Source organism: Montipora capricornis, chromosome 14 (genome assembly GCF_036669925.1).
Source record: "Montipora capricornis isolate CH-2021 chromosome 14, ASM3666992v2, whole genome shotgun sequence".
Lineage (NCBI taxonomy): Eukaryota > Metazoa > Cnidaria > Anthozoa > Scleractinia > Acroporidae > Montipora > Montipora capricornis.
This window is the reverse complement of record NC_090896.1, coordinates 31,819,121-31,829,120: the sequence shown is the minus strand read 5'-3', so window position 1 is coordinate 31,829,120 and position 10,000 is coordinate 31,819,121. Positions and strand designations below refer to the sequence as shown.

General features: G+C 39.7%; 1 protein-coding gene across 1 annotated transcript in view; it reads right to left on the bottom strand.

Moving 5' to 3' along the window:
• LOC138032430 (serum amyloid P-component-like) overlaps nucleotides 1–4,780 on the bottom strand; it is a 47,946-nt gene extending 43,166 nt beyond the window's left edge. Inside the window, exon 1 of the mRNA XM_068880098.1 lies at nucleotides 4,447–4,780. Coding sequence (XP_068736199.1) covers nucleotides 4,447–4,582 — 136 coding nt within the window. The 5' untranslated portion in view covers nucleotides 4,583–4,780. The remainder of the gene's footprint in view (nucleotides 1–4,446) is intronic.
• Between the last annotated feature and the right edge of the window lie 5,220 nt (nucleotides 4,781–10,000).

Genomic DNA, 10,000 nt, shown 5'->3' with positions numbered 1-10,000 from the left:
TTTTTAATATATAGATTTAGCCGAGCATAAAAGTGGAGCTCCCGTTTCTACCCCAGAAAGCAATATAGTGTATATGTAGACAATTATGCTTCTGCATAAAGTACAAAATTAATCGTCATTACTGTATGTTGTAGTTTTCCATCAAAACCTGAGGCGTGGATTATCGAACTCACACGTTTATTAGCGAAGCAACTCAACTCAACAAATAAAATCACTTTTTTTTTTTCTAACCAACACGACAACCGCAGGCCGGAACTGGAAAGAAAGCAATGTCACGACACTGTATACAGTTTACAGTGATGAAAGACAATCAACAACAATTTTAATCTACAACTAAAACTGAAATTACATGCACAGTTATCTCTTTCACAACATTTCCCGCCTGACTGATAATCTTTACACCCTCTCTCTTTAAATAAACCTACTGCAATCCAATATAATTTTTACGGCGTCGAGAGTTCAGTTATAATGTCTGACGAAATAGACAATTATGACAAGAAAACTCGCCAATGATGTCCCCTGTAAGCTTGAATGGCGACGTAGTGTGACTGTTGTAATATGCCAGAATCTCTGCAACACGGAATTACAAACGTTTCCTCGTTTCTTTTAGCGAGTTTTATAAATTTGTGAGGCAACGAGGCACCAGTGCATTAAGAAGGAAAACATTACCTGAAAGGGGACCGTTGCAAGTAAGTGTTTTGTCTCGACTTTTGCTCTATTTTTCTCTGCTTTACGGTGTTCTTCATTAAAGTTTTCTCTTCTTCTCTCTCCCTGGCTTCTCTTGAGGCTTTCTGATCTTCGCTGAAATTTCTTAAATATCGTCGCCTCTTCTCTTGCGCTCTTTCCTGCTCTTTATCCCGTTGATCATCACTAATATCACAAACTCTTTTTCAAAAGTGACAGAGGTCAGTGGGGTAAACGCGGGCTGCACAAAAGTTTCTCGCCAAGAAAATTCGCCCATTCGCGCCTCAAAGACTCTCCTTCCTTCCCTTTCTTAGTCTCCCATCCCCCTCCCCCAGAGTCTGTACGGACGCACTCTCGGTCAATCACCTGACAACCAAACGAAAAAAGTTTGACCAAATGCTCTTAAATGTGGGGCTCTGCCCCAGGCCACTTGGCGCCTTGGCGGCCTGGATCCCCGCTTCTAAGATGTTTTTACTGGGTTGCCCTATGGCAATCCCAGTCGGAAAATGGGTAGATTTATCCGTTTTATTATTTTTTATTTATTTAATTTTTTTTCACGTCGGTAAAAGTCTTGCCTGTCACGTCCCTGCTAAGTGGTGTCTTTGTCCATACAGCCCTGCTGCGCGTATTTTCTTAGGATCGAGAGGGTAGTGGGAAATGCGTAGATTTCTCTGGTGGACACATTATAACGATTAACTTAACCGGCAATGGCGTCGAAAGTCATGTAGCACGAACGGCGTTTTAGTAGATCTTTGAAGAAAATATACCCATATGAAGCTCAATAATGGCAAATCAATTGGATACTGAACAAGACAGGCGAAAACTTCGACAACAATCTGTCGCCCGTCGAGCCGTCTTTTACCAAGTGTGCTGTTATGTAGAACACTGAAGATTCGCAGGGCAGCGATAATAGTGAATTCAAAGACTAGACCAGGTGGATTGAATGGAATTTCAAGTGTTAAAATCGCTGAAAAGGTAAGATTATTGTCGAAGCGATGCCGCAATTGCGTGTCTTCACCACATGTTCCTTTGATCTCACATTATTGTGTTTTCCGTTAAAATATTCGCTTGTTTTCGCTTTCGCTCGAACATATTTACCTTTATTACATGTCCAGTGAATAGTTTTATCCTCTGGGATGAATTTTCCGTCGAAAAATCGGTTATTTGGGCGGTCAGTGTAAAACGCAGCCTGCAGACTGCAGACCGGGGGTAAAATGCAGACTGTGAGGGTAAAATAAATATTAATAATAAAAAAAACGAGTCATAAGGATAAAATAAAGATTGTTTGAAAGACAATCCTGTTTTACATCTGTCAGCAACTCACATTATCATGACTGCAGGTCGCTGCACCTTTTGGGGATGCGATCGTACGCATTGAAATCATCTGTGCTTTGTTTTTGCGCTTCCAGATGCATTGCAATGTTCCAAATTATTTGTCACACCGGTACATCGAGGGAAATCGATCGAAAAACCAACAATTATTACTTCGAATACCTGAATAATCTCGGTTGTCTTTTTTCGGTGCAACGAAATGCACAAAGAATTTCATGTATTCCGAACAATTAGGACACGGGGATTTCATTGGTTAAGCTATGCGTGATAACCCCTAGGGAGAGGTTATAATTGAAAATTACATCTTTCAGATGCAAAACAACCTTGTGAACTAAAGGATAAACATAACGTACACGAAAGCGAATGAAAGGATCCTAATAAGAAATTTTTACACCTCAGTCATACTGGCTAAAGCCGACTGAATTGAAACGTTAAATGGTTGCAAAATCCACGTTATCTCTGTCTTTGTTAATTGGTATTGTAGCCATGCGTTTCAAAATAAATTGAGTTATTGGGTAATTACTCGATTACTTTGTTCAGTGCAGCAAAATGGACAGTTGAATTAAGGGGTGGTGACTTCTTTGCCTAAAAGCAACTCACTTAACGAAACTATCCTTTTTCCAACAACAACAAGGATTCAAACAGCTTCAATTCTTATGGAGTTCGATGAAAATCCGGATTTAAAACATTCGGTGGGGCAACCAAAGCGATGGGAGCTGTGTTGGGGTTTCAGTGTGAAAGTACAAACGGCTACTAACACATATAACTCTTTTTTCATTATTATTTTATTAACGCGCAGTCTGCAGTCTGTGGTCTGCATTTTACCCTCTGTCTGCATTTTATCCCTGGTCTGCAGTCTGCAGTCTGCAGTCTGCGTTTTACACTGACCGGTTATTTGGGTGGTTTTTGGCAACAGAGGTTAATTATTCGTAATGCGATCTCTTCCGTTGCCGTTAGCAATGGGTCGCAAATTTGACACTTTTATCGGATTATCACATTACGCATTGAATCCACGTTATCTATTATTCCTAAAAATCTAAAAATATTCGTGCCTCATCAGTTTTCGGTCGAATTTATGTCCAAGAAAGCAGATAAATTGCAGAAAATTTTAGTTTTGCATCCAAAAATTCGTAATCAACGCTAAAATGACCAAATTTTGCCTAGAAAACATATTTTACTGTTATTTTTCTTAAATTTTTTCGTTCAACTTTCGCTTTTATAAAATGATTCAGTTGTCTGTAAATTAGTTCTATGCTGTTGGAAAGCTTATTTTCTTAGCTTTAAAATGATGTATTTTTTTCCCCCTAACTTTAAATATTCTTTGAGAAAAAAAAAACATTTTTTGGCGATGGCTGATTTACCGCGGTTTTCTCGCGGTTGGGAAAGTAGGAAAAAGAGTTAGGCCGGTAGCCAGGTTTTTAACCTCAGAAAAGGATCTGTTTCGTCGTACGAGCGTGTGAGGACCTGTGAGCCAAAGGGCCTCTGCTGGTATGAATTCTGGGTGACCCCTTAATAACTTCTTACTAACCGAGCGCGAGGGCCGTACTGCCAGGGAAATATTGGCCCGAGGTCGTGGCAGTACGTACGTACGTAAACATGCCGCGGTAACTTGATCACGGCGCCCGCTGAATTCGATGTCACTTTCGATTTTGCAGTTTATTTGTGCAGCCAAAAGTAAAATAACAAAATTGAACGTAGCAAAACTCTCCCAAAATGTTTGTCGCTGATCGTAACTTTTTTAATATTCGCGGTTCAAAATTGTTTTCATGTCGTAAATTTTATTGCTGATGGCAAAATATTTTATTCTCGATCGACCGTCCTGGAAACTTCCTTCTGCTCTTCCTAAAAACTGTGTATCAATATTTATTTACTTTTGCATCAATATTTGTTTTGCATAAAGCAAGCTAACAAAATCTGTACCTTGCTTCGTTCGCATTTGATAGCGTTAAACTTTAATTTTTGGTCCAATGCTTCTGTTATACGAAGGGGTATAATTTTTAGGTCACCCATCTAGATACTAACCCAGCCGGACCCCACGGATTAATTTCAGTGAACATTTGCATTACAAAGCTGTCAGATGCTCAGGGTGCACTCTTAACCTTGTGGTGAAAAGAAGTTGTTAGGGAACTTGAAAATGATCAACATGTCAGCCTAGAAACGGGAACGTCCTTAAATATCATCGGAGAGGACACCGATATTGATTACTGAATGAAGGCCACCAAATGAAAAAAATCAAATGAATTGAAACGCGTTTCATTGCATGTTACTCAGCAATTGCTTTTTAGCTCCTAAGGGGACGAAATGCAACTGGGATTGTGGCCCTGTTGTCGTCTCCTATTACGTATCCATTTGTCTAGTACTTTTTTCCGATGAATCTGACCGGATAACCTGAGCTTAAACTTAAATCTACTATCTATGTTGTTAATTTACCTTCAAAAGCTTGAAATTGGGCAGATCGTTCTGTCGGACCTCTGTTTATGGCCGAATCCGCAAAAAGGAAGAAAGCGGCGATCAAAAAGGATACTGCGAACCATATGCACGAGATGGCAAAACTGGAGCCTTTCATTGTATCAGACGTATAATATTCTTGTGACAATGCAATTTCCCTTCGATATCTTCGTAAATTCCCTCGGAAAAAGAACGGACAGAGGAGTTGCTAAGCGCTGTCTAAGGTTTGCACCAGTCCTGTGGCAAATGGTTCTCTGTTTATGAAACATGAATTCTGGAATCCCACAATTGATTTTTTGCCTGTGCCCCAAGCTTTTCCATTTCGTTGAAATGCAACAGAGTCAATTGTTTTAAACTTTCTAAAAGATGGAAATAGCTTGATTCAATTTATTGATTGACAAATCCCACCTGCATGACTCGAATAAATACGCAAAAATGCATGTTATATTCGGGGAAGGAAGCGGATAAATGGATCTCAGTCATTTATTATTGCTCCCATTTTTTCCCGAGTTATTCATTACTCGTTACTGAAATTTTGTTCGTTATTCATTTTTCCGTATTCGTTGTTCTTCACGGAAACTACAAAATTCTTTATCCGAATGTTCGAACGCCAAATGTTCCTTACTCGTTTTTTTTTTTTAATTAAGCTGTTATTCATTATTCATTCTTCCCTTTCCAACCCCAATATTATATTTCTCCAATGAATTGGGGAAGTAATTATTTATAGCACTTGACATTTAATCATTCAAATCGAAACAGGTCCATTTCTAGGATCTTTGAAAGTTTCTAGTTATCAGGATAATAGGCGCTAACTGCAACCAGGTTGACAATCACACATGGTTGGATGTTTCTCTGCTTTGAAGAATAATGAAGACAACTTCAAAACCACTTGGCGCCACCATTATTAAACCCCAAGATGTTGATGACACCGCCGGTCGTTGGTGATTGTCTTTGAATTAACCAATACAATTGCCAGTGTGGTTGGTTCATCAAACATTTTCCGACAAGGCAGAGTTTTTCAAAGAAAACTGCTTTCTTTTTTAGCAGTAGCAAACTGGCGTTTGGCTTGTTCGATGAATACGTTTTCATAATCATTGCACATTATAGAATAAATGTTAATAATCAGTTCCTTGTTCCCCCGGGACATGATCCAGACTTTTGGCAAAAAAAGCGGACTTAACGTCAGGAAAGGTTCATCAACGCCTTAGTTTGGAAACCAGTCACAGTATCCCTACCCTCCTTCCTTTAAACCTCAAACTTCCGAGGAATGGTCACAATCACCCCTGATGAAAACACAAGAACGAGAGTCACAATTTTCTTTATCATTTAACATAACTTTTCCATTGGTCCGTCCTTCAACGCCCGAATCTGAACTAGTAGTCGTACGTGTCAATGTCACAAATCAGGAGCTGCAGGAGGTCTTAATGAGACAGCATAATCATTGTGGTTTCGCGAGTTTAAATGAACACTTTTTTCCGTTAAATGTCTTACATGGTATCGCACCGGTTCATTAATATTTGTTTTGCTCCGTTCTTATTCTAGTTTTCGGCCAAACAAGAATTCACCTTTATCACTCGTCGGCCATTTTGGAGTCCGTGGGGAATAAAGGCTTTGTCTTTGCCCGTCCAGCCTCACACTGAATGAGAGGTTCGACGGGCAAAATCTTTTGTTTGGACATTGAGTGATATGGGCCAATTGGGGCTTGTACTTTGATTTTCAACCGCGAATTTTGCGATCTGTAAATTATTCTTTTCATCAATTCATTTTGAAATATGCTCTCTGTAGTAAATAACTTTCACGTGTCTTCAAAGGTGCACCTGTTTCAATTCTTAAAAACAAGATAAGTAATTTCAAGTCAAGGTGCTTGCAAATTGTGTCTTCAGACAATAATGAATGACAAGACAATCCGACACCGATGAAGACCACAGAAAAGGCTATGCCGGCTTGCAGATAACAACAATGGAAAACGTAAATCATTCATCTTTGTGTTTACAGCGAATTTACATGTGTTTGCTCGACTCTCGTGTGTAGAAAACGCGTTTCCCTTTTTCATGTTTACGCTCCAACTGTCAAAAGCGTTAATGTATTCAAATTTACCTAAGAATTAAATTTATCAGGATAGCTTTTTCACCTTACAAGTGCTTACTTTTTAATAAAATTTCCCTTATAATTACTTCCTCGATTCCAAAAAAAAAAAGAAAAAGAAAACTAAATTAAAAAAAAGAAACAAACAAAACGAAACAAATCAGTATTCTGCAACCATTTTTCATCACCAAGAGCCCACCACTAGGAACGTACAACTTCATTGTATTTGTGGAGCGGCGTTTTTACACATGCACCGAGTTATTATTTGATTGATTTCCTAGTCTTTCATGAGAAATTATTCCTCATGAGAATGACAACTCGTGAAAGCCAAATCTTACTAGTCAGTAAGTCATTGGCAGCAACCGCTGTCGTTTACGCAGGCCATTTAAAGTCGGCCGGGAGCTCCCGCCGTGTTGCTTTCGGGCCTCAACTTAACGCTGAGACGTCTGGTAATAGCTATTCCCAGGAGTTACCGCGTTTCAACCAAAAACGGTTGGAAAAGTGTTCTATTGGGAAACTTCAACCGCTTCAACCGAAACCGGTTGCGGTTAAAACTGTTGATCCCAATAGAACACGACCCTAGTCAGTATTGGAGTTGCAGGATCCTGGTTGATGGGTTCCTGTCATGAAACGAGCCCTTTATCTCTTCGCCCATTCAATCAACTAATTTCTAAATCTCCTCTGGCCAATTTGGAGTCCAATTTGGTCTGTAATCACTCGAGTGATTAACAAAATCGGACTTCCGCTTTGCGGGAGTCTTATTTGTTTAATCACGAGTATGATTACACATCGAATTGGACGACAATTAATCATAACCATTACAATTTCCGAGAAAACAAAATTAATGCATTGATTTCCTTTTTCACTGCTTAAGCTGCAAATTTGTCCATTTTGGAAAATCTCCAGTTTGGTAGGGTAAAGCCCTTGCCAAACTATCGAACAAAGTTGGATTAAACGATCCAACTTTGCTCGATCCAACATTCTTCGACCGTTTGGCCACCCATGTTGGATGATGTCCACCCAACATTTTTTGTTCGATCATGTGTTGGATGGAGTTTGCTTTTGATCAAACATTGCGACCAACAATTCTGCCCGACGCTACAATGTCGCAGTGTTTTGCCGCTCTTCCAACAAAGTTGGGTCCTGAATCGAGTCACGTTCGCGCTGCTAGCCAATCACAAATCGCTATTTTATTCAAGCCTAAGCTTCTAGCATTATTTGCAACAAAGATGGCGGACAAGGATCAACAGCCAGAAACCTTGATCAGTGAACATGAAGCAAGGCCCTGTCTTTGGGACACTTTTAGTCCCCTTAATCACTTGTGTTCTGTTGAGAGATTTCTGGTTCAATAGCGTTCACAATTTCTGCAAATTGATTCGAGCTCACTCTCATTATCTCCTAAGCGCGGGCGTATCTTGCAGTAAAAGTACCCTTTACTACACGTTCTCTTAACCATTTTTTGATTTTCCTCGTTTGAATCCATCATTTCCGTCCTCAAGCAGCTCCAGTAGCAGATACGCTACGAGCGATTTCCGTTTCAGTGTTAGCGCCATATTTATAAATTTAGCGCCAACTTGAACCTGAATGTATCATCAAGCAATGTTGGATAGTGTTTTGCCACTACCTCAATATTTACATCCAACTTTATTCGATAGTTTGGCCAAGGCTTAAGTTGTTGTTGGTATGGTTATTGTGATAAATTCTGTCCGACTTCAGGTGTCCGATTACAGCCAACTGTCCGATGTCAACCCTGGCCAACACAATAACTAGTGAAAATAAAGCAGTTAATTCACCAATCAAATTTAAGAAATTTGTAATGGTTATGATTAGGTTGGTATAGTAACAAAAGAAATGTAGATATTTGAATTTCCTCTCTCTTTCGTGTACTGTAGAGCGACCGAAGGCGCACCGGTGGCTCAGTTGGTTGAGCATCGGGCTGCCACGCGGGAGGTCGTGAGTTCGACTCCGGCCGGACCAACACTCAGGGTCTTAAAATAACAGAGGAGAAAGTGCTACCTTTGTAATTACATCTGCAAATGGTTAGACTTTCAAGTCTTCTCGGATAAGGACTGTAAACCGGAGGTCTCGTCTTATAGCCCTTGTTGGAAACTAAACAGTATTAGACGTTAAAGAACCCACTCACTATTCGATAAGAGTAGGGGTTGTGGTCTGACCTTATCTAGACGGGGGAATCTTTCACTTCCTAAATTTAAAATTGTAAAATGCGTAATAAGCAGTCTGGCTAAAGTCACCCATAAAGCGTTGTTAATGAGTCCTGAAAAGCCCCGAGGGGAGAGACTAACAACTTCAGTTCACTATAGCACGTACTTCAAATATCTACATTTTTATACGGCAAGCAATTCTCGGGTTAAATGGAGCACTCTGATTGGAGGTTTTTCGATCGGAATTTTACAGTACGGTCCGTTTCTGTATTTTTTCTCTCTCCCGGGAAATTCAACTTGAGCGAAACAAAAAATTTTGAATAAGGGGAATTTAATTTTTTCATCGGAACAGCGCAAATATAGCAGGCGGGATTTAGGTTTAGATGTAAAAGGTCACCTTTCAAATTTCGCTGATGGAACACGAACATTACGAATTTTCACCAAGCTCAAAGAAACGATGCCATATAATAAACAACTTACTAACCTCACTTGCTTGGGACCCTACTGGGGAATATTGGCACTCCTTCGGTTTTGAACGGACCTCGCTGCACTTGATCCGTACCGCGGAAACGAGTACAGCCGTGACCCCATTTCCCCCCCCCCCCCTTTTTTTATTGCATCTTTATCATCTTCTTGGCATGTTACAACAGTATGCGTAGTTTATGAAAATCTATGACAAGTTCTATTTCTAGAGAATCACCTTAACCTGTCCAGACAAGTGTGAGGATCATTTCTCTCTTCCGATTCTTTTTCACAGAGGCACAAACACTTTTTGACGAGAAACATTTACACAAACTTGGAAAAAGTTACACCAAATCTGAAATAATACTACGGTTTTCGCTTCACTGGTAAAACAATTAGGGTAAACCCACATATGAACTATATATATAAGAAAGCTCTAGTTCCCCTAACGAGGGGAGCCATTCATTGGTAAACAATTGATAATTATTTCACGGTGTCTCGTGATGGCAAATTTCAATAATACTGAAGAGTAAAACGATTTTAAATTATAAAGTGCTTTTTGTGTCAATTTCTGGAGATTCATAAAAAATGAAATCAAGTTGCATTAGAAAACTTGGGGCTAAGATGTATGAAAAATTCAGGCGAACTATTTTTCCTGCCGTAGTGAATGTGCCTGATGCGAACGAACGAGGCAGCTCTGTAATCGGGAAAAAAACGCATTTTCTTCGAAATGCAAGGGATTGCGGTGAAAGGCGCAAGGAAATAGAGGATATTACACGGTGGCGAGAAGATATGAATTTTATTTTCGAGTGGCAAGAACAATATCT